The 26,055-nt window shown below is 40.4% G+C and overlaps 1 protein-coding gene across 2 annotated transcripts; it reads left to right on the forward strand.

Annotated features, from left to right (window-relative positions):
- Positions 1–202: 202 nt before the first annotated feature.
- On the forward strand, positions 203–24,250 carry mdfi (MyoD family inhibitor). Of its 2 annotated transcripts, XM_040204596.2 has the most exons (5): positions 203–827; positions 1,989–2,190; positions 12,748–12,885; positions 19,341–19,697; positions 20,630–24,250. In XM_040204596.2, exons 2-5 carry the CDS (start codon positions 2,040–2,042, stop codon positions 20,881–20,883), a joined length of 900 nt encoding a protein of 299 aa, XP_040060530.1. In that variant the 5' UTR covers positions 203–827; positions 1,989–2,039; the 3' UTR covers positions 20,884–24,250. The 2 variants fall into 2 exon arrangements, with proteins under 2 accessions (XP_040060530.1, XP_077948343.1); XM_078092217.1 differs by lacking the exon at positions 12,748–12,885 and having other exon boundaries at positions 338–827; positions 20,630–21,585.
- The last annotated feature ends 1,805 nt before the right edge of the window (positions 24,251–26,055 follow it).

Consider the following 26,055-nt stretch of genomic DNA (forward strand, 5'->3'; position numbering starts at 1 on the left):
TTATGGTATTTACGCCAGTGGGGATTAAGGCCTCCCTCTGTGAATACAGTTTAGGACAACGGGGAAACATTTGCAGCCCTGTGTGAAATTGTTTCTATAACTGAGCACCACAGATATGCTACATAGTATATGAACAATTGTTCCATTGTTCTCTTCTCTATTATCAGGGACAAAACATGTGGTTCCTGGGCTCATGATTCTTAATGAAAGCTTCCCTGTGTCAGGGCTGTGCCTGGTTCGGGTTAACGGGGATAATTATATGTCAGTATAGTTCAGCCCAACTAGTTTGTAGCCTGGAGGAAACACAATCACTGCTGACTGTCGTTTCCTGTCCAATAGCTGCAGCACTAAAGTCTGAGGGAAAGTATAGCGCGAGAGAAGGGAGAGGAGAGATCGAGTAGCCTGTACAGGACGGATAGATAGATAAAGGTTTAAAAGCATTTCGGGACGGTGGTGTAGCCTTTAAGACTTTGTTCGCAGAAAAACAAAGGGAAGTGGAGAAGCCCTGCAGCGCAGACAAAGACTTAGTCAGCGAGCTGCCTGCAGAGACACACTAACTTACCCAACATCTGGTCTGCTGGAGGACGATCCGCACAGAGAAACTTTTGGAGGCGGAGAGAGAACTATCTTCGCAGGACAAATATGCATTGAATTGGGCGTTTTTGGGCACCCCCATGAGCCGAAAAGAGATTAGGTGCTCGTGTGAGGTGTCGATAGTGGAGGGATAGAGGACAGAAAGGGTCTCCGGGGGCAAGAAGTCCACCCGCAGCGGCCAGAGAATGAATTAGCCGAAAGGTCGGCTGCACCGTTTCCCAGCCAGAGAGAAGGTACGATCTTCTTCTTTGTTTCTGTGCGTTTGTTTTAAATAACGCGATTTATTCTGCGCGATCTAGGCAGAATAAGTATCGCAACACAGCTGAGCTGGGTCTGAGCACGCAGCGACCCGTTAAAGCAAAGCTGGGTGCAATACAGTTAAACAGAATAGCTTGCGGTAAAGTTTATGCTTTCTTTCTTCTCTTGAAATGGACACTTATTGCTATAAAAAAAGTCTACACGAAATCCAAGCTACAAGTGTGGCATTGTTAATGTGATCGGTGCAAAGTCTATTTTTTCTTTCCCCTAAATATGCACCGTTTACCTTTTCAAAGATTAACACTACGCCCACTATAGTTATTTTATTATGTGAATCGATTTTTATGAAATCGTTCAACTTCGCATCAAGCAAAAACTCAACTCAATATGTCAATTATTTGGGGGGCAGCGAGTACGGAACGAAGCAACGGGAGCGCGCAAACAGCTGTCCAGCTGAGACTCTGGCATTGATGGCGCGCGCCAAACACACTTTGGCACGTGACACACTCAATTAGTTCCGTGTTAATGAGAAGAGAACGTGCCCGCGTGCTCGCTTCCGCCTGCACGTCTCCAGATGGAACCCACGTGACCTCATTACGGGGACGTAAGTCTAAATGTCGCTTAGCAACCATTTAGTAAGAACTCAGTCTGGGGCCAAAAAGATTCACACAAAATAACATTTTGTTATAATTTAAGCATTAGATTCATGCTTACACTTTAATTATCATCATCATCATCATCATCTAAATACTTGAGGAATGTTTAGTATTCCACTTGAATGTCCATCTTGGAAAATAAAAAGTCAACTCTTGATTGGGAGTTTTTTTTACTTGTTGAATATCAACAATACTGTGTGTTTTCATTTTAATTTAGTAGTGATTTGCAACTACAAATACAACATACGTTCAAAGAGTTTAAACCGTGTGGATTAAAAGTAGATTATGATCAGGCACATCCATTGTTATACCACTGTTTTAGGAAAGCATCTTTCTTTAGTGAATTGACAGCTAGACGTGATTCATGCTGGTTCAAGTTGTGCTTATAAGAATAATAAGAAGATAATATGAAGCGTTTCACATGACCCACGATGACATCAATGTAATAATATTTTCGGCTATGTCCACTCTCTGCTTCAGGCTCACTCCTTGGCCCCTCCACCTCCTGCCATAAGAGCCAGGCCTACGCCCATGGATGAGGAGAGGACTGCCCCTGCCATCTCCCCACAGCCACCTGATGAGGGGGACCCCAGTCCATCCGCCCCACAACCTGAAACACACGCAACCTTAACAGACGTGAGATCAAACGAACCCCCGAGCCAAAAGCCCTGTCCCAGTCCAGGTAAGAAAGAGTTTGCAAAAACAGACCCACTCAAACTGCTCTTACAACTCATTAAACCTCCTTTGTTTTATTGGTGTGTCTGTGTGTAAGCGTGATTGCCTCTAAAAAGTTAGACAGAAAGTTCTTATCAAGAGTTTATTATAAAAGAATAGAATAGAAAAAAATAGAAGCTAGCTGATTTATTCAGAAAAAGGGGCCTCTTACGTAAACCTTATTCTAGTTTTAGCCAATACGTGAGTGAGTATACAGCTGGAGGCAACATATTTTCCTTTCTTTTCAAGCTGTGGGAGACCTTTTAACCACCCAAAAGAAGAGAAAAGTTCATTCACCTTTGTGAAAGGTTGATGTTAGTTTTCCTAAACGGAATAGTCTTGAGTCATTGTTATGTTTAAAACTTTACTCACAGGTAATTACTAAACGCTAATGGCAGACTCAGAATCAGAGTTCCAGTGACTCCCACTTGGATGATTTAAGGGGTCAGGACCAATGCAGCGCTGTGGAGCGACCACAATGAGACTGCTGGGAATTGAGAAATGACCCTTCCCCTTTGTGTTATTGGTCATGGGAAGGGTTGACTGGCACTGAGGTGGGAATCAGGGAACATTAACCGACTCAAGGCAGTATTATGCCTGAATGACTCATCCAGGATCAGCCAAAATGAGTGCAGTTGCCTGAACATTTAGTAAAGGAACTAAAACCAGTCCGGACAGCATTGACCGCAGACCCAAGTGCAGATCTAATGGCTCGTTTCCACCGAGCGGTACGGTACGGGTCGGTACCCTTTTATTTGTGTCTCCACTGCCAAAAGTTGAGAATAGTACCAAAAATCCGAACCGTACCGTACCACTTTTTGGGTACCCTTCCGTTGGGGTACCTGGCACAGTTGTTTGGTACTAAAGGGTGGGGCTAGACTCACTGCAGAACGTTGATTGGTTGAAAGAGTGTTGTCATTTGTGCGTGCCGCAAGGGGAAAGACAACACACGAGCAGCCATTTTTAAACTACTTAAGTGGCTTGTTTCAATGGGAACCTGCCTCTAAAACTCCCAATGGTTATGGAGCTTTTTTTAATGCTTTGTTTGTTTTTTAAAAAGGCAAGTCTGAACCCAATCTATTTTGATTACTGTGCCGAATGTGCAACAGCATAGAATCCACACGCGTACATCTGTGTTCTCCGCACACTGTGGTTCACCACGATGAGTGTAAGTACAGCATGAGATTTAATGATGATACCTCTGCGAAGACTTTTAGAGTTATTAAACTGTAGGTTTGCGCCTGGACATGTTGCTGTGGCTGTGCTGCATTCACCTGTGCTTGCACCTCGGGAAGCCAACACAAAGTACAACTGTGGCTTCTCCCACTAAAGTCAGACGCCTTGTCTGGCTGGCTGGTATAATTTGTGTGTGTGTGTGTGTGTGTATGAGTGTTTGTGTGTATGCTGACGGTAGGTAGGTGAGCCAGGGTGGAGAGGAGAAGATTGGTCAGGCTACCACTGAGGTTAACAAGGCGCTGCTTTCAGCGCTGTGCTTCACCCCCACCCATCGCTCTGCCTCCAGAGAGCAGGGTTTTGGAGCAACACAACAGGCTCATGTATAGATCTGACTGAGGCTGGAATCTTTTTGCCAATTTTCGCCGAAGGATGTCTTTTATTCCGCTGCTAGCACACACACAATAGAAAAGGTTTTCAAATATGAACCCTGTTAACTCTGGTTTTATTGATTCATTTTTGTACTCGGTAGGTATTAAAATGAGACTGTGAGAGTTTCATTCCTCACGTCTCCTCATGTTTGGATTGCCGTCCTTTCTGCTCAGTCGACACGAGGCTGTTGAACACCGGTGTGTACATGTTGAGAGATGTGTGCCTCTGTTGTGAGTGTCACTCTCACTCAGGCATGAGGATGCAACAAGGCTGTCTGTTTATATAGGACCCCCTCACTGTACCACCACACGTGTATTCTCTCGTTTTCTTTCATCACTTCTTGTTGTCACTCTGTTTTGGGGCTGAGCAGATCTTTTTGGTTTCCATGTTGTCATTGCAATATGAAAGTGCAACTTTGAAAATAGAGCTATGATACATAATGTAATATATTACTATGTCTAGCTCTATCATGAGTGTCTGAGAGAACAAAGCTCAGTAGTTGTTAGTTTCTTTAAATCGGACCCTGCAGGATGTAGAGCTGTGAAGAACCTCATTCTTTTAGTCTGTCAAGCAAACTCAAGCTAAAGTGCAGAGCTGTTAAGAGACAACGGACTGATGGGTCATTGTTCAGTTACTACTTTGTCAGATGTGACGTACAGTTTGTCATTAGCAGTTATCAATAGAAACAGTAAAACAGTTTCTATTTGGACTGCTTAAACAGCTGTGCAGATATGAAATAGTTGAATATCTACTGCCATTATATTGTTGTCTCTTTGACTCGTTTTCATAGTTTTAGATGTTTGCTGTTGTCTTTTTATCCAGAGCTTTATGCTGTCTAGAATAAAAATGTCACATTTCACCAGCTACATCACAGTCCAAACTAACTCCATTCGATCTTTCTCTGAGCTCCAGCGCACAGATTTGCCGCCTTGTCCCTCTTTAGTCCGTGAGGTTTGTTGAGGCGTGTGTCTAATTTGGTTCCTCGCAGAGATAGAAATAAACTGGGAGCAGTTTGAGGCATTTTTCACAGCATATTTGAACTACGAAATGAGTATGCTTCTTCTTTTTCCTTCACCACCTCGCAAACATTTGATAAACTGCTGCTGCTTTGGAGGCCTGCTCTCACTCTTTTTCTTCCTTTCTCTACTCTTACCCACTCCCGACTTTCCAAATCTGCATAACCCTTGTCATAAACTGTGGACAGTTAGTGTCAGCATGATGCGATGATACTAACCAGCAAGCAGACCGTCGATCTTGTTGAGACACTTGAGCCAGAGGCCCGTTACTGTGCAGAAACTGCTGAGGTGACAGATTGTGGTTGTTGTCTCACCCAGTGTCAAGTCTACAGTTGTGGAAGAGGTGTTGTGGAGCTTGAACAATACTGTGGTCAATGTGTGCATAAGAGCCGGGTATCTACACTATATTCGACATTTCTTGGATTTTGATGCTCTTTCGGAGTGTAAAACAGTTTGGCCTTGGTTTCCACATGTTGTTAAATGCGCCAGTGTTGCATATTTTCCCAGAAACCAGAGAGATCTCAGAGACAAAGTAACACAATTAGATTCCCACTCGACATCGGTAGACAGTTTTTGTTTTTAATGAGCTTACACTGCTTGATTCTCTCAGCGGCTATAATCGCTGAATTTTGACATATTCCAGTGCTGCGCTCTCACAAGCCCCTCTGTGCAGTGTGTGGGTGTATGTGTATGCCTTTGGCTCGATTTCAGCCTAAACAATTGCCTCTTCTTTACATTTTCTTTGTATGTATGTCCAAGAGGGATTCTATTTGTTGAGGGATTGTTTTGTTTTTTTGTTGTATTTTCCTCCAGGCTAGTTAGAACCCCAGTGGCTGTGTGTTGTTTCAATCAGTTGAAGTCATTACTGCCAGCCAAAGACCGGCTACTGCGTCGGATCCCCTGGCTCCGCTCTGCTGGACATTATTCCGCTTGGTTGCTCTTCACTTCATCTCATTGTATCTTCTTTTCCCTCAATTCCCTCAACTCATATCTCTATCTTTGTGTTTTTAGCCATGAGTAAGCAGGGTGTGCACCCATTTGTGTGTGAATGTGCCTGTGTATGGTTAGTCTTAAAACTCGAAGTTATTGCTATATTTTAAAGTGCCATTTTAATCATTTTAAACATATTTTGATGATTATCGGGATGATACTAGGAATTCTAATTATTATGGCCAGGATAAATATTGGCTTCAATTTTCATATTGTTCCTTGCCTAATTACTACTATTTTGTAGATTTTGATTATGCTCTTATGATTTAACATGATATGCTTTATTCTAGCAGTGTATTCCATTACATTTTACACTATTGTTTTATTACTTTATATTCTGTCTGTTGTATGAACATACGCATCATATATTTGATGATATTATCCTCATACTTTATATATTTTTTCCGTAGCTTATTTTATCTCAGTGTATTGTAAAATGCCAATGTCCATAAGACTTTAAATTGCCTTTTTATCAAGAAAGAGAAAGTGACTCATGATTACTGTAATCAACGTCCAGCTTTTTGTCAGTTAAGTTACTTTCCATTGACTAATAGTTTCAATTTTTGTGATCAGATGTTGTGCATATATATTATCTTGATGGGAATAAAAGCATTGCAAGCTTTATAATGAAAGTTTCACTTGCATGATGTATGCTGGTTTGCTCCGTTTTGTGGCCGGTATGCAGCTTATGTAGTGTATGTCTTCTTCAAAGGGGAAATACACACTTAAGATACCTCATTTACTTTGCACATTAGAAGTCTGTGCCCCTGAAAAAGTACAGTGAAGTTGTATAAACAGGGTTGAGGTAGTTCAGAAGGCAGCAGGTAAACTGAGCTCAGCTTCCCCCCTCCCCCCTCTTCTTAGAGTTCAAAACGCAGGTTGTGCTCTCTGCAGGTGAACCAGAATGTGTTGCATCCTTTGCCAGCTCTCAGCCTGGTTCTGTGTTTGTATGTTTAGTTTAACCATTGCCCTTTCTGATCCAGATGTTTTTGTTTAACTGTTTAGGAAAAGTCCCCCAGATCGCCCTTTGAGGCCAACCGACACGTATACACAAACTGAATTATAAACACACATGAGGGCGCACATACATGAAGCATGCACACACACACACACCACAAACAAATATACATACTCATCCATGTGTAAACACACAGTTAGCTCTCCTCAGAGGCTCTTGATTGCTCTGGTCGGATTTGAATTAGAAGCTCATCTTTGTCAGATCTAAAAAATGTCTCTGGGGTCGAACGGTTTGGTGGTTTGATCCTGATGCCAACACACAATTGGTTGAAGGCCTGCTCAGATGGCATGAGGGGTCCGGTGGGAATCTGCTTACTTTCATCAATCGTGGGTTTGAAAATTTAAAGAGGGAACACTTTAAATCACAAGACGCTACAATACTTTTAACCCATAGAGCTCCATTGGCAGCAGGAGTGTAAATGATAATACATATTATTGCACTGAAGGAGTGTGGAGGTGTGAAACAGATATGGAAATATTTGGTGTCCGTATTTATGCATATCTTCAACACATACTTTTCCAACTTGGGCAGCAATCAGTGTTAATTTTGGCAGCTATTTTTTTTTGTCTTGATCTTAGTCTTTCGACGAAAATGAATATTAGTTTTAGTCACATTTAGTCATTTTAATCCTTCTTAGTTTTCGTCTGAAAACAATAGCCATATTGTAGCAGTTGTATCAAAAGCCTCCACCTGTCACGTGTGTTCACGCCTCTATGTTGCTTATCAACAAGCGTACGGTGGCCGAGACGGTTTAACACCGTCTTCTCACGATGTGACTTGTGAACTGTAGTTGAAATGCGTGTGTCTCACGGTCAATGCGTGAGGCATCAGAACCCTGCAATGACTTTATCATGTCGACGTGTTTGTTGAAGACTACTGTAACGGACCGTCTCATGCAACCTAATGTCAAGCCGTGACTATTTCTAAGTACTAAGTTTCCATTTAAGTGTTACTAAAATTGAAATTAAAAAAGTATTGTGACTCCGTCAACCACCAACATTTTCGTCTTGTCTCGTTAACGAAAGTTAGAATAGATTTAGTGATAGTTTTATTTTCAAAGATCCGTTTTCGTCACGTCTCGTCTTAGTCATGGGAAAAAGGTCGTTAACGAACATTTTTTGTCATAGTTTTCGTCGACCAAATTAACACTGGCAGCAATACAGACTTTCCTCACACTTCCAATTCCAACTCAAGTCTTTGCTAGTTCGCTGATGTAGGCCTATATGTGTTTCTCAGGTGTAATAACGATGGATTCTTATTAAAATTAGTTGTTGTGTATTTATGAAGCTTACACTGAAGAAGACCAGCTTTTCCTTTCCTGTAGTTTGCTTATGCTCAGCTCTCATGTGGCTTTGATAATGAAATAATTGCCCCCAAAAGCAGCTTCCACAGAGTAAGACCAAAACAACATGGGAAAGCAGATAGTATAACCGTTAAATGCCACCTAAGGCGCTTTTTGTTTGAATTATATTTCCGATCTCCCTATTTTCAAAAACCTGCCAACTGTCTTCTGTCATTATAGTCAATTGTTGCCCGCCAGCACTTTTTTATGATCCATCCTCAATATTTTGATAAATGGATACCAGCTGCATAGAACAATGGACAATTATAGATAACATTTATAGAAGCTAAATGATAACTAAGTATAGAAATATTAGACAGAAAATCCCAAGTGACTAGATGTATGGCTGACGGGCTTGCTCATCCTTTGGCGTATTACATGCATTTTCATTTCATTTTAAATGTTCTTAAAAAACAAGTTTTATTCAAAGTAATGACAAGAAAGCAAAATAATGACGGATGGGTGAATGAATGTAATGATGGACCGACATATAAACTGCTTGGCAGAGACATGCACAACCTGAATGATACACATGTATACCTCTAAAATAGATATTTGTCAGTGTTGAGGAAAAACCTTCTCACTAGTGGCTTTTATATCTAAAGCTGGCTGATTGAGACTAATGGATACAACATGGACCTTAGAGATGGCTTCCACGTGAAGAGAAGAGCATACGTGTGTGTGTGTGTGTGTGTGTGTGTGTGTGTGTGTGTGTGTGTGTGTGTGTGTGTGTGTGTGTGTGTGTGGCGAGAGCTCGTACTACATATAGGAAGTAATGTGTGTGTGGGTGTGTGTCTGTTTGTGTGATCAGGTATGTGTGTGTGGTTTGTGTACCGCCATCTAATAGAATGGATGAGCAGGAAGCACTTCCCATGCCTTCAGGTCCTGCTTACGTCTCCTTCAGCTTAACACGCACAGAGATGTTCCTCCTCGTCAAGGTTAGACCGCCTTACATAACCAAGTGATTCATACCATTAGCTTTGATATACTTTGTTTTTCAACAAAATCAAGATAGTGTTGCTTCAGACATGCCAACAGTGTGTGTTAGCCTCATTCTGTTTTGCTTCTGGGTTTGCTGCTTTGACAATATGCAACATTACAATCATTAGCATTAACAATGCACAGTACCGGGAAAAAAAGGAGCAGAATCTCTTGTTTGCCAAAAAGAAAAGTTAGAGAGAGAGAACATACAGCTGTAATCCGCTAATAAAAACCAAATTTTCAACTTTGTGGTAAATTGGGGAAATGTTGCAATGATTATTGCAGTTTTTATCTCTTACCATGTCATATTTTTTCTTTGTTAAGGCAGTCAAATGAATGCTCATCTTGTAGAGTCAGAGTAGAGTTTTTTATTTTTTATTTTCTGTGTATGTGTGTTTCAAAGGACATTAAAGCTGCCTAACACTTATTTTCTATTGTTTTGTCTGCTGGTAATTTATGAATGAATTGTTTGGTTTGATTTAAGAAACAACAAAAACAGGAAAAATAAGTTCAAGATGACAATCTCAGATATTCAGTGTTTGATTATACAAAGAAGATGAATCGCAGAATTCATTTAACAACTTATTCAAAAATCAATTTGCAGTTAAGAAATTTGATTGATTAATTTGAGTCGTGAAATCTTAATACAGTGTGCAAAATCTAATACCCGAACTATTAATATGTTGCTCAGACCTAAAATGTAATGTAATTTGTCTGCTATCTGGCCTTCTCTTCAGTAGTTAAATTAAGTCTATATAAAACACAGTCATAAGCGTAAAGTGTGTGATTTTACCTTAAAGAAACACAGCTCTGCCAAGCTGATGAACAGCTTCCCTTTGGTGTATTAAAGACTATACTATTCAATTCAATTCAATTCATTTTATTTTGTATAGCCCAAAATCGCAAATTACACATTTGCCTCCGAGGGCTTTACAGTCTGTACACATACAACATCCTCTGTCCCGAAACCCACCATCGGCACAGGAAAAACTCCCCAAAAAATGAAAAAACCCTTCCAAGAGGGAAAAAAGGGAAGAAACCTTAGGGAGAACGTCAGAGGAGGGATCCCACTCCCGGGATGGACAGACTACAATGGATGCCATGTGTACAGAATGAACAATGTATAATACATGCAATTCCTATGACAGAAATGATTCAAGTAATTGGGAGTAGTAAGCCAGGCGCACAGCAGGACCACTGCAGGGGCAACCACCATCAGATAGAACCACCATCTACAGAAGCCTGTGGGGAGGGAGAGCACAGAGACTTTAGGAGAGGGTAATGTTGGTTTACGAGTACAGTAATATGATTAATATCTAAAATAATAATGATGATGATGATGGCAGCAGCAGGCGTCAGCAGGGCACGGTAGGTGTCAGGACCAGGGTCCAGAAGGAACTACGATCTATGGAGACCTGCTAGGGGAGAAAGCTCAAAAAAAGTCCTGGAAAGAAGCTGAATTATTCATGTGCATCAATAAAACGTGAATTATGGTAGAACGAGAGCATGAGAGAAGAGCTTGGTGTGTCCTAAGAAGTCCCCCGGCAGTCTAAACCTATAGCAGCTTAACTAAGGGCTGGTCCGGGCTAACCTGAGCCAGCCCTAACTATAGGCAGAATCAAAGAGGAAAGTTTTACTTTAAAAGAGCTGACCCCGGACTGAAAGTGGAACCTGGTTCCACAAAAGAGGAGCTTGATAACTCAAGGCTCTGGCCCCCAGCCTACTTTTTAAAACCATAGGAACAACAAGTAACCCAGCATCTATGGAGCGCAGCTGCCTTGTAGGGCAATAAGGTGTTACAAGCTCTTTAAGATACGACGGTGCCTCACCAGCAAGTGCCTTGTAGGTGAGGAGAAGTACCTTAAAATCTATTCTTGATTTAACAAGCAGACTTCCTTCTTGTTGCTATTCTTCTTTCCAGAGGAGCAATAGCCTGTAGCAGTATTGACAAAATTATCGATCTGGGACGGACTGAGGTTCTCACAGGAGTCTTCTTGTATCTTGAGGCAGGGCACTCAACTTAGAGCAGAAGGAATGGCTTCTTTAAATGAGGCTACAGCGGTATCCGATAAGCGTCGACTGTAGAAACCCTTGGCAGGAGGAGGTGGTTCCGATAGTAGATTTTCAAAGGTTATCAGACAATGGTCTGACAGGAGAGGGTTCTGTGGAAAAATTGTTAAATGTTCAATCCCAATCCCATACACAAGAACCAAGTCGAGAGTGTGGTTAAAACAGTTAGTTGGTTTATTTACACACTGACAGAAACCAATTCAATCTAACAATGAAAGGAATGCAGTACTAAGGCTGTCGTTGTCGACATCCACATGAATGTTAAAGTCACCCACAATTATTGCCTTGTCCGTTTTAAGGACCAAACTCGTTAAGAACTGTGAAAATTCAGAAAGAAATTCTGAATAAGGACCTGGGGCCCTGTACACTATTACAAAGAGAACCGGCTTTACTAAAGTAAAGCAAAGTTTTTCAATGATATGATGAATACTTTACAGTATTTATGTTGGAACAAACACTACCTTGATACTATCAACTACTTATCTCATTCCCACAAATCACCTTTTCATTATTAAATTGTTGTTTAAGTACACTGCCTCAATAGGTTTTACAGTATGAGTCTTTCCTTCACTTCACTTCACACAAATCACTCTTTCTAAAGTTTTGCTCGCTATGCATAGACAGTATATTTTTTACATTAAAAGTGGGAATTAATCCATGGAGTTGTGTCAAATATGTGAAGGAATTTATTTGTAAAGAGGGAATGTGAACTTGAGACGGTGAGCGCTAGAGGCAGGGGACAGAAAAGAGGACAGATAGAGAAGTGAGCGAGACTGGATAAAGTAAATAAACATAGCCGGGAAGTGTTGAGTCCACGTACAGGACGCGGTTTGGTTATGTGTGTCTGTGTGTGTGTGTGTGTGTTTATCAAACCCAGCTGGCTCCCATTTGCCGAGGAATGAGTCTGCACCTCTCAGAGGCCCGAGCCTGCCCTGCTTTGAAGGCCTCTGTGTAGTGCGTATGTATGTATGCACATGTGTGCATAATAACAGATTCATTAGAGCTCTGCATGGTACCGGTGAACACGTAAAACACCCACACATGTATTTACTGTATATGATGTGTATGCTATCTTATGTGTGCATTTTAAACACACATACATCCACTCATGGCACATAGACCCACACAGATTTCGGGTTTCATAAGCACACACATAGACTACTAAACAGTCCCAAGGGGTTGGATTTAACTGCTTCCAGATGCAAGTTCAGGAGAGAGCACACACATACAGACTAAATCTTCTGCTTTGTTGAAGTCAGCAGAACCACTCTGTTTAAAATAATTAAGTGCTAGTGGATAGGAAATTACATTGGAGTAGACACGTTTTCTACAAGTAAACAGCTCACTGCTGATTCCTGATGAAATCCTCAAGGAAAACTGCCACTCACTCGGGAAAAACTAGACCTTAAACCTTAAACATAAACTTAACATGAACCTAAACCTGTGTGGTCTTACAGAAAACAGATCTTTTTAATTGTATATGTAACTCTGTGTGTTTTTTAGATGTGGCACACACCTATACTGAGCCCCTCATATTGAAGTTAAATGGGACCCAAGAAAGGTTGCAAGGCGGTGATGGAGACAAGTGGAGCACCAGCCTCTCGCACTCGGAGCTTACAACACCCAACAAGAGCATCACATGTGAGTAAAAGGCACCCTCACACACAGACACACTCTTACCAATCGCTGGTCTGATGAGTCACATTGTCACAACCTTAAACAAATACATTTGCACACCCTGAAGAAATAGGGCAGGTAATCAACACACAGAGATATTTTTTCTATAGTACATTGTCAGCAAAGTAAGATACTTTTCTGATTTCTGAACAAAAGCACCCAAATACCCAAACTTGAAATGAAACACCTTTCCTCTTCCTTTGCTCTTTATTCTGCATTGGATTCTCTGGCTGAGAATACAACTTATACATCACCTATTTAAGGTTCATATGGCACTTTTATCTGATCCAATTAAATTTGATTTAATTTGAGTTCTGTCACATTGAGGTTGTCTGGTGTGCCCAAGTATTATCTTTAGGCCTTAGGGTTTAAGATGTTGACCAAGTGACCACAATATCCTTAATTCGATTCAAGTTGTGGACCTTTGTCAAATATAATCCATCCCTCTCATTCCTCACTTCTTTGTTGTCTACAAAGAAAATTAATGTATCTCTGCAATTTGTCCCTCCCTGTTAATTTGGATTGCTCATTTGGCTTCAGTCTCTTTCCTTTCCTTTCTAACCCACAACAGTCTCATTGAGAATGATGTTTGTTCAAGTTTGCTTTATACCATATAATGTATGGCCTGTTAGCACCAATAAATCAATCATAAAACGTTAAAATGCAATTCCTCTTTTAGCAGACAACAGACAGCTTTACCTACGACTAAAGATCAACTTCATGGAAGTATTCCATAAAGTTTGTTTAATGTTATCTGACTCAGATAGGAATGCAAGGGAGAATTGTGTTGTTCAAGTTGTTCACGCCTGCCTGAGGGGCTTATATTTGGCTACAATTACATTTGAAAAATAAAGATAATATTTATTGTATTAAATGTATTATTTGCATGTAACTTTTATGGTTAAAAAATGTCAGTAGGGACTTTTGGCCCCCGTAGATCTTCCCATTATCAAATGGCCCTCTTTGAAAAAGGTTTTGACAACCTGCTTTATACTAATATGTTTAGCAAATCTCACAAATTCTTTCTGTAAAAACATTGTACAATCCCAGTCTAGACATATAAAGCAAAACACCCAACATGCATTTAAAGATTTTTCTTCTGCAGTAGATTCTTTAGTTGTTTGCGTTATTAAAAATGTCAATGCGATTTTTGATGAGGTTTTTGTAGTTCCGTAACAGAAACCAGTAGTTTTCCTTAATCTTTGATGCTGTTTCTGAGCAATCCTCTCCAATAACATGTTAAATTGATTCAATAAGTTGCCAGGCTTGTATTGAAGTAAGAAAATTGTAGGAGGAAACGTGACTGTGTCTCAAATTGTGTGTTTTTTATTTATACTGAGCTGTCCAAGCTAATCTACCTCCCAAAATCTCCAGCTGTTCAGTCAATACCCTCCACCCTAATTTGCTGGCGAGGACCGTCATAACACCTGGAGTTTTTCCTTCCAGAGTCAAATCACAAACCGCCACCACCCATTTCCCTCCCAGATATTACTAGTCCCATGGTTATGTTTCCGCCAGAGATACTTTCTTTCCCTCTCTTTGACGTGAGTTGCTCCAACTCTCTGTAGCAAAGCCAAAAATTACGCAAGCACGCTATGTTCTTATCACCACAAATATTTTGGTGGCTTTCACTCCAGTTTGAAATGGGTAGAATCTCAACCTAATTTTCGGTTCTACTGTTTCAGTAATTTATTCACTTAGAAGACCAAGCTTTGCAATAATAAACATACCTGTGGCTAAGTTGGCCGGATGCTAAACGCACTCTCAAAAAAATGTAAATATGACACCGCTGTCCAAACTTTCCCTTCCTGTCATTCACAGAAAAAGAGGGGTGATGAGTTTGAATGACAGGAGGAATAGAAAGGTGAGAAGAGGGTTGAGTGACCTGTAATGCGAGCTAGTATTACAAAACAAAAAGCGTTTCTTCCTGGGATCCAGGGGTAGCTATACAAGCCTGCCCCGTGGTAATAGCTAGTTTGCGGTAACTGAACAGTCAGGAAATGAATCAGTAGGTGAACTCAGTGTGTTTTAAGTGGGTGCGTAAGTGTCTGCTGTCTCCGTTTGTGTCCTGTTTGTGTCCATACGTCTCCTGTTTGCTGTGTTTGCCTATTTCAGGCCCAAGCTGAAATTTGAGTTTCCGTCTGACTTTCTCTCCCTGCTTTATTTTACATCCCAATAAAATCGAACCACAAGCTCCATATGCTGTGGAGGGCGGGTGATGCAACTACAGCAGGCTTGGACAAAATGTACCGCCATGAACACCAGTCCTCCCTGGCATGCCTTCATGTGCCTCCTCACTTTGTCCATAGCGTCCTCATTCTTAAACTTTACACAATCACTCATGCGTTTACAGCACTTTGAAGTAACATTGAACATTAAACACTATGTACAAAAAAAGAAACATTAAGTAAACTGTGACAGTTCAGAACAAGCAGAGATATGATATGGATCTTATCTCTGCTCGTTCTTTTTGCGTGTGTATGTTGGTTTGTGTGTGTGTCTTTTTTGTCATAAGCCAATTCGAATATGAATCTGTGTCATCACAAACTAATCAATCAATCATCATCTGTTCTACTGTATTTATGATCTGTGGGAAGACGTTAGAAAATTGCTTTGACTCAAGTCAGGGGTGAGGTCATGGGTGGCTGCATAACACTTGTGAATGTGTGTGTCTGTGTGCGTGCGTGTGTGTGTGTGTGTGTGTGTGTGTGTGTGTGTGTGTGTGTGTGTGTGTGCGAGTAAAAGGATGAGGAAATAGAAGCAAAAGCAGAAAATAGCCTCATTCTGTGTGCTCTGTCTCGCACTGATGACATCAGAGCTATAGATTATGTGTCTAGACCTGTGACAAGCTTTCTGAGAGCAAGGTGTTAACAGGTGTGTGTGTGTGATTAGGTATGTGTGTGTGGTTTGTGTACCGCCATCTAATAGAATGGATGAGCAGGAAGCACTTCCCATGCCTTCAGGTCCTGCTTACGTCTCCTTCAGCTTAACACGCACAGAGATGTTCCTGCTCGTCAAGGTTAGACCGCCTTACATAACCAAGTGATTCATACCATTAGCTTTGATATACTTTGTTTTTCAACAAAATCAAGATAGTGTTGCTTCAGACATGCAGTGTGTGTTAGCCTCATCCCTGTTTTGCTCTGGATTAGCATTAACAGTGCACAGTAACAGGAAAAAAAGGAGCAGAATCTCTTGTTTACCAAACAGAATAGTTAGAGAGAGCATAATATTGAAATATCTCATCTATTAATGAATGAATGAATCATAATGAAATTCTTGATTCCAGGGCTCTGTGTATGTTATGAGTCAAACACACACACACACACTGTCAGTGACAAAGATGTTTAACTGCTCATAGATTTACAGAATTACAGATTAGATACAAAAAACAGAGAGACTTCCGTTATTATATATCAGCCAATGCGTACATGGACATGTGTGTAAGTGAACTGCTGTTTGTTACTATCTTGTCATGGATAGAGAGGAGTGTGCAGTGTGTTGTTGATGGAAAATGTAACAGGACTATGATGTTGCCTTTAATTAGAGACAGGTCACTGTGCTGAAGCCTTTTTCCATCTCTGCTCCTCTGCCTTTAATTCTCTGTTTCCTTTTCTGTCAGTCTCTGCTGTCTTCCCCTGATTTTACTATCTCCTTTTTGCTCTAATGTAAACACAAACACATAAAATAAACATAAACTAGAATGTACAGTTAATGGCGACACACTGTGGGTAGTGATGTTCCAGGGGTCGATTGGGAAAGAAGTGGTTTGTTGATGTCTCAGATCAAAGAGCCTCCTTTGTAGGCCAAACCCTCTTCTTTAACCATTTGCTCACTTTTTCCACTCACGCAAATGAATCAAGGTTTCAAAAAAATAAAAATAACTTTTGTGTATTTATCCACAAACACAGAAACAAAACAGGTTCAATAACAAAGAGACTAATGCCCGTACCCGGCTGCATTTTTCCCGACATATATATTCTGCAAACATGTGCAGGGATGAACACATCAGGATAGTAAAATAAAGTATAATAAATACTGATCATATTTTTGCTATTATACCGTATGTATACACTTTACAGGTGAAAGACTCAAACATGATACCATCAATTTGTTGTTTAAAATCAAAATGTAAATGTTAATTCAGTTAGTTTTAATTTTCCCACACACTTCACTGAGATTTTGCTAGAATTGCAGCTCTCTGGTACATCGTCTTTTTCAATGTTCTATCGATATGACTAGCTCATTGGGACACGGTTTCACCGTAGCATTGTTTTGGTAGTTAGAGATAAGGTGTGTTTTTTTTTGACAGGCCTTGTTATATTTAACCTAGCAGCACATTAACACAAACACGTACAGTAAAGTCAGCAGCAGCACTGATGACGGTGGTTCATCAAGTTCACATGGACTTTTATAAATGTTGTTGGTGCAGTCTTAATTTGGATGATGGGATATTGTGAATCACATTTATGTCTTGCTTGTCTTGATCTGACTGAACTCATGGCTCATATTACTTTTTCAATATAACACTGTAGTGTTGATTGAAGCGATGTGTACATGTAGCTGGCAAAATATTTTAAATGGTTTTAAATAAGATTATACAGCAGCAAAGTATAATTTTCCCAGTCTCACTGTCTTAGTAGGCAGGACTGACAAGATGTTTTAAAGGCACTTTCTTTGGCATATATCATGATTAGCAAAATAATTACACTGTAAGAAATCAGAATTTATTTCGGTGTTGAGAGTGAGCAGAAAATGTTAGATTGGAGAGACAGATACTTTTGCTATGTTGTGCTTAGTAATGCAACAGTATGTAAAGTATGTAATGTTTGTATAGTTAATAGTTAGTAAGAAGGCAGATTCGTGGAGAGAGAGAGAGAGAGAGAGAGAGAGAGAGACTGGTCTGGGAGGGAGGTGTGTCAGGACAGGGTATCTGAGAGTAAAGTGGAGAAAAGGGAAGTGTGCATGTGGGGGTGTGGGCAGCTGTATTCTACTGAGGGTCACGCCCAGCACATCTGCACCGACCTACACTTACATACACACATCATAGAGGTCGCTGGACCCCCGATGGCCAACGCTGCCGCTTAACGTCACACACGCACGCTCTGCGGGCTTCCAGTCTCATCATGTTAATCACAGAGTCATTTGGTTCTTTAGTTGCTGGTATTTTTAGCCAGCTCTCACTGCTGAATCGGTGTTTGTGAGTCACACCCATTCTAGTCCAAATATGCACGGGCAGCAACCTATTTCTTCAACTTTGTTTTCTCTCTTTCTCACTGAGCTTTCTCTCTTAGCCCGCTTTCTTGATCTTTCTTGAGACCTTGTGTTCTGTCAGTGTGTGTGCATATCCATGAGTGTGTGTCTGCACGTGTCCTCGCATGAATGCATATATTTGTGTGCGAGTGGGCCTAGTTTGTAGACAGTCCTGACTCCCTGTCTCTCTGTCTGTCTGTCTCTCTCTCTCTCTCTCTCTCTCTCTCTCTCTCTCTCTTTGTCCGTTTGTTTGCCTGCCAGAGCCGCCTATGTCATGTGTTCATACATTCACACACACACAACAAAAACTGAAATGATCAATTTCTCAACCACTCACAATAGAGACCTAGAGGGAATACGAAACAATTGTGCACAGTTTCCCTCCCCCCTCTCTAATCCCCCTCTTCCCTCACCGACCTACATCCTAGCCAACGAGTTAAAATACAGTATTGTGTCAAAGGCTAAAGGAGCCATACGACTGATTGACAGAAGAGGATGAGGTTAAGTTAGGTATAGGATAATACATAACACAGGAGAGCATTAGGTATTGGCCTTTGACATACTTCTCCATCTTTCTCACATGCAAGCACGACTACTCACAAATGCACAAAAAAACACACACACACTGGCCCTGCAGCCTGCCAAACATCTGGAGCAAAGTTAGAAAACGCTGAACGAAAGAATATTTAAAACACTGGATTTAAAACACTGGATTGGTTGGACTTTCTAAGTCACCAAAATTCCTAATTCATGCTGCTGTATGTATATTTTTGACCCAGACGATTTTGTCCCTTTAGCTGTTAACGCATAATAAAGTCATAAAATAACCAAACTTCATGAATGTTTTTTGTGACAAAGAAGTATCTGTTCCAATCACTTTATTAGAGAAAAAACCGAGTTGTAAAAATAACTGGAAACTCAAGAGAGCCATGACATTATGTTTTTTACAGGTATATGTAAACTTTTGACCACAACTGTATATCAATATCTATCTACAGATAGATATAGATATATATGCATACATAAAACAGTTACACAATGTCCACAAAAAATACCACTTTATTGTTGGAGACTATTTTTCATTTATATTTTGTATATCTTGAACTAAATGTATTTCTATTCATTTTTTAAATGCTTATTGTAGATATCCTCCTGTCCCTCTCCAGATCAACCAGCAGCCAGATCTACGGCCGGCCATCACACCCAGCCATGCCGGACACAGCCCAGCAGCCACCTACGCAACGGAGCCAAGCACCACGCACACTCATCTCACACGCACTGTACACATCACATGCCTCACACGCACAACCTTCAGTCCAACGGCGTCAGGAACGGAGGCCATGAGCATCCTAAGCTGGGCTCCCTCCCGAGAGGCGGCTCATCCACCTCCTCGTCCTCTTCAGCGGGAGCCAAACACACCAAGAAGTTGCAGTCCAACCCCTCTATCACCTCCCAGAGCAGCAAGAGAAGCAAGAGCAGCTCTAAGAGCAACAGCTCTCAGATTCCCACCGAGGGACAGGACGGTGAGATGCAGAGACTGACGGAGGGGCTGTAGGCAGCAGTAGAGGGAGGGATTGGTAGCAAGGTTTAAAATGACAGTTTTATTCCACACGTCTTGCCAAAGGATCAGAATTGTTCTTTGCGCATCTTCTCTGGCCCCAAACAAACGTAATGGAATTGTATTTTCTTTTATTTTTGTAAATGCAATGGTTAAATTAGCCTTGGTGCAGCAGAAGCAGCATCTCATCTCTCTTTTATTTGAAGAATATATTTTGAATCCACTCAAAAATTAGGATTAATAAATCTTTACTAACTGTAGATGCCAACTGAACTGCTTTTTTGAATAAAAAAACAAAAGAGAAAATTAGAAAAGGAAACAATCAAAATGTTTTAACCTTGTAATTTCTTTAACAATTCCTGCTTTGGAATGCAGGTTCGTTCCTCTACCTCCTGTTCCGGCTTGAGTGGTTGTGTAAAGCTTTTTATCTTAAAGAGGCTAGATTCATGACAGACAAAACTTGACAGTTATCATTTACAACTCAAGGTAACTGTTATATTGTGAAGGGGTACCTTGTATTTTCACTGATACTTACATGTGCAGGTTTGACCAATACTGACAACTCTATAAAGACGAGGGTGGTTCTCTGGTTGAGTAGAGAGGTAAAGATAACAGGCGTATTACCAACAGAAATGTTTTACTCCCTACTAAATTCCATCAGGACTGGACGTCTTTAGACTCTGGCCTGGCACTGAAGTAAACTAATCAGAGTTGAATTGGGTGAATTCTGACCTCACATAGTGACTCCATTGCCCAACTATTCCTGATCAATTTAGTAAAATGTAGCATGGAGGAGAAAAATAAATGTAGATTAGATTACAACATTTTTACAGTAAAATGTAATCATGAATAGTGAATGTTAAGAAACTCACTTTGTATGGCACTCTTTCTCTCCAGACTGCTGTGTCCACTGTATTCTGGCCTGCCTCTTTTGTGAGTTCCTGACTCTGTGTAACATCGTCCTGGACTGTGCCACCTGCGGCTCCTGCGCGGGCGACGACTCGTGTTTCTGCTGCTGCTGTGCGACCGAGGAGTGTGGCGACTGTGACCTCCCCTGTGACATGGACTGTGGCATCATCGACGCCTGCTGTGAGTCTGCAGACTGCCTTGAGATCTGCATGGAGTGCTGCAGCCTTTGCTTCTCCTCCTGAGGGCCCAAACACCCACCACAGGGTGGCAAAGGAGATGTCCGCTACACACTCTCACAAGCCCAGGAACACTTTGACTTGTGTCTTATCTAAGCCAAAAGTCTTTGTTGCCTGAGCTCCTTGGTTTACACTCTAATGGCCGGCCTCGAGGGCCACACAATATGTCCAATGTTTCTTATACGGTTTGTCAAGCAAAAGATCCTGAGAGCAATCACTGAGGAATTCTTCCTTCTTTTATTGATCAACGGGACAGGAGCTTCCACCGGCTCATCTTTGCTGATCGTTGCTGCATAGCTGGATGTACGGGGCAGAAGGGGTTTCAGCTGTGTCTGCCAGGCTCTGCAGAATGGGCCTCTGGACCCTCACAGAACAGGCTATTATTACAATGGATTCCCTTGTGCCCTCTGAGTCTGGAATTCTCCAAGCATGAAAAATGACCTCTAAAGGCAAATGAGAATATGGCTCCATTTAACCGGATTTTAGCGTTTCTGTAGATAAGAAAAGTAGTATAATGGGAAAATGGACGCTCAGATCTCAGTAGAAATGTAGTCTCTCCTCCTGTCCTTGGCAAGGTTAAAGTATTTTTTGATTGCATACAGTGGCCTTTGTGACACACACACACACACACACACACACACACACACACAGCCTTACGGGAGGATGTTGAATCCAGCGCTGTCTTTTGTCTTGTTGCAACGTACAAAATAGGAAAAATGTTAATGGTGGCTTGTGGCAATATTACACACAAATTTCTTCTGTTCATGTAATCTCACTTAACAGACTTATTCAGAGGAAAATCATGAGAGTGTTGTGTATCAGCCTCAAGATGGATCCAATTAAATAAGTACTGTAGTTGATGGGTATGTCATGGACACATTCTTTCCTCCAACATGTGAAGGGAGAGAGTTCTTAATCAAAGTTCTCTCCTCGTTTAATGATTCACATTTGTTTACCTTTACATTTTTTATTTTGACTGGCTTTGGTTTTATTCAGTGAATCCTTCCTCGTCTGAATAGTCAGAGCTGGTGGCGGACTGTTAGAGGACTCAAAGTTATCATCTCTTTTTTTAATAGGTTTCATTCTTTGTTGTTGTTGCTATGTGAACAAATAGCCTTGGCTTATCTTAAGGCCTGAATTTTCAAGTACAGTCCTTGCCTTTACCAAATCTCTGTTAATCCTTATTTTTTAGATTTTAGTTAAGATATTTGCATTTCTCTTCTAATGTGAAAATCACATTTCTGTGTTATCGGGTTAGATTTGCAGTGCTCTGTGTAAAGCGGACACTGCTCTACATCTAGTTTGATTCCTTGAGTGAAAATCTTGCGACATTATGCTAAGACAGATCCATATGCTCGCGGTGTGAACGGTACCTAATACCTCTTGTGATGACACCAAGATCTGATCTGTGCTTTTTTAAATGACTTGATTCAAATCTCTCTCCTCATCAAAAACTGTTTGTTGAACCCTATTTCTTTTGGAAATACCAAAAAGGTCTTTCCTCTTACTGGACTCTTAATTTCTAGGCCACAATTACTAATACTTTAAAGGGTCTCACTATGCTTATGTGGCTGGTGTTCAATAAACCCTTTTTTAAGGGCTGAACTATAACACTGTTGATATAACTATACACTAAGGCTGTTAATTAACCTGATAACACCCAAAAAGAAAAGTTTTCTTACAAAGATATCATGACTCTTAATATCGGTTTCTATCAGAAAGAATGTTCGAACTAAACTGAGACAAAATACTGGAAGCCTTGGAAAACAATGCAAATGTCTTGTTTTATGAAGGGCGAACTGGAGTTTATAATGTCGTGTACAGACATGCGACCAATGTCATTTGTTTAGATTTAAATCATATTCAGAGTGCAGATTTGTAAAGCGTTACTTCATTTTAGATTACCCCTTTGGAATGTGTTTGAGTTCAGTGGACGAGGCAGAACAATGATCATGAAACTGAGTCAGAAGTGAGAAGAACCATCATTTCAGTGACATAAGCCTGTCACAAAAAGAATTGGGGCAGATGTGATAAATTATGGGGGGTTTGCAAGTTTAAAACCCAAATGACTGGTGAACTTCTTGTTCGGTAAGTCAATTGTGACACAAAATAAATAGGACCCTAAATATTTACTTAGCTACACAGTCACTTTGATTTCATTCAAACCCTTTTGTCTTTTGTTAGGGAAAGCAGAAAAACGAGTACATATTAACGTTAATATTAAAAGGTTCATTGTTTATTTACTCAACCAAACTGAAATGATGGTTCTTCTCACTTCTGACTCAGTTTCATGATCATTGTTCTGCCTCGTCTCACTGAACTCAAACACATTCCAAAGGGGTAATCTTTAAAACCAAAATCAATATTTTGAATGAATTAATGATTATGTTTTTTCTAAATGGGAAGCTCACTAACTGGCTTCATGTGGTCTGTTGCTTTCTGTTATATCACATTTATTTTAGTTTTTCTTCTTTTCCAGTAGAGTTGTAACTGAAGGACTAAAGTCAACAAAAACCTTCCTGGAAGGGACAGCATGGCTTGCAACTCGCTCTTTGGCAGTGGCACATACAGACATGTCTGACCATCCTGTGAGGTTCTCTTTCCAAAAGTATCTTCATCTGGGTTTTTGAACGGGTCCTATTGGACTGTAATGTGCAAACATGGGGGATAGAAGAGGTGTACACACACATGTCTCAATACTACTGCTAGGTTGTGCCCTGCAATACCAATAATTTAAAACAACCTTTTAATAAGGTGGGTTCAAAAACAGTCAACACAACATTTAAGTTTTATTTACCGGTAATAGTGTTAGAATAATATTTTATGACTGGATCATTACATACTGCTTCATGGCTAAACAAGGAAGGGCCACACCCTTTGTGGAGAATGGAGGCAGTCTGGAGGGATAGAAAACACTGATTGGTTGGTCTGAGATGGAGAATGTTTGGTGGACGTAGAATGTCCTCAATTGAACGGCATCATTACATGTTTCTCGATTGCGGAAAAGAACTCAGTTGAACTATTATAGAAGTACTGGAAGAAAACGTGTTTACTTTCAGTGTTGTCCATACAGTGTTGACAGTAAATGTGTTAGCATTACTTTGACTACAGAAATGTCTAACTGTTGACTTTCGTGGATTTATTATCGTATTATGAGATGGGATTTGGATATTAATTTAAAGGACTGGCTGCCATTGCTAGAAGTCCAAATAATATCCGAGCCCAGCTGAATTGTAACTGTATGATTATGACTGTAGTCCACTATAATGTCATTTTGTTTACACTACCCCCATTTTATGTCAATTTTAATTGCTGTCCTGAAAGTCACGTCAAAATCTCTTAGTTTCATACCGAATAAACAATGTGAACTCCAGGCTACATGTATCACTCTTTTCTTTAATTTTCACATAACAAAAACAAATTATTGCTTATAAATTACCTGTTGAATTACCTATTTTTATATATTTGACCTTCTGACTTGCTTGGCAAACTTACTTAACTATTAAGAAGGCAAAAACATTGTAAACTACACTGTATCTAAAAAAACATATAACTTTTTTCTGAAATTCATCTCCTTATTCTAAGTTCTGTGTGCACAAATTAAAAAGACTTTATAAGCCAATGGTGAGCTGGAGTGCTCAGTTTTCCTGGCTGCTCTTTACTTGTCATTTCTTCATTGCTTCATATTTAAGTTTGGATAGTGTTTCAAGTGTTTCAATCCTCCTTGATGCATATATATATATATATATACACATTTTTCAATTCATAGTAAAGAAAAGGACACTTTATCCTGGACTTGTCTTCACTTAGTAAAGGATGTGCTTAAGTGTTTAATAAAGTGACTGTAATGAAAGCTGGGGAGCTACAGTAAGATTGGGTAATCTGTAATCTGTTTACATCAAACCCCTGGTGTTATTTATTATTTATCTATTATTAAGTTGTCACAAGTATCTGCAGATTGCCTCGTAACCAACAACAACTGGAACCAGGAACAACTGGGCTCATGCAGAATCGAGCTCTTTAATGTGTTTTTTTAAAGGCTTGCCAGAGTCGTTCAGTAGGAATGCGTGTGAAGGCCAATACATCAATATGTGGAGAAATGCAGGGGACTTTTACTGTTTAATATTTAGTTTTTTTGCCCTAATCTTTTCTCCCTCTTCATTCTCCTTTTTTTATCTTGAAAGTGAACAAAGCAGTAATGTCTCATGAAAACAATTTCTGATTTCTCTGTTTGTGTTCACGTGTACTTGTGTGTTTATTTGTGTGCTGTCTACTGGGTGTAGTGTGTTGCACATCCTCCAGGAGGATCAGAATTAGGCTGTAAAGAAAAGAGGTCAGCTAATGTGTTTAGTCTGTGCGTGCAGGTTTGTGTGCGTGTGTTTGAGAGATGTGTAATGTGTGTATGTGAAGGGGGCGATTCAGGTTAGATTCAAACCCCTCAGTGGGAGACTCAGAGGGCATCTCTGGACGCCGGCAAACCTTTTGCAGGAATTCACAATGTAGTCAACCCTGGTTTCCTTTTCCATGTACGCACACGCGCACAAACACACATACACAACAAATTAAAAATGATACACACCCCCTCCAGAAATGTCACATGCACAAAGCGGGCACAGGGGACAAGTGGCTATTGAATATTAACCATGAAATTACAAAGGCTGCATTCTAATGGAGGTGAAGAGGTCAGAAGCTGGGATGGAAATCATAAATTAATACCCCTGACATGACAAGTCGCTCGCCCTTGGCTCCCACCAAACACAGCTGTACCCTCCTCCACCGGAGTCACAAAGACACCCAGGAAATACTTGATTTTTTATTAATTTGGGGTCAAAGGAATGCCACAACAGACACAAGAACTCGTACAATATGTCTAATACATTTCTAATGTAACTATTATATGAGTCAATAACCATGTAACCTTCATGTGTGGCTACATCTATAGGGGTTATTGTGAAAATGTTCTCAAGGGACCTCTATTACAATTTGAACTATTTTGCATCTCTAGCAATCCTTTCAAATCTTTTTCTTTCATATCAACGCTTTGGCAATGTCATCTGTGATGATTCTGAATGGTAATTACGGTACAAATGCACTGCTCGGTTGCTTACGGTGTGTGACAGTTTGACTTTGCACAAAGAAAAAAATATGTTATACTGCAAACTTGAATGTTTCTACTAC

Source organism: Gasterosteus aculeatus, chromosome 17, assembly GCF_964276395.1.
Source record: "Gasterosteus aculeatus chromosome 17, fGasAcu3.hap1.1, whole genome shotgun sequence".
In the NCBI taxonomy this organism is placed as follows: domain Eukaryota; kingdom Metazoa; phylum Chordata; class Actinopteri; order Perciformes; family Gasterosteidae; genus Gasterosteus; species Gasterosteus aculeatus.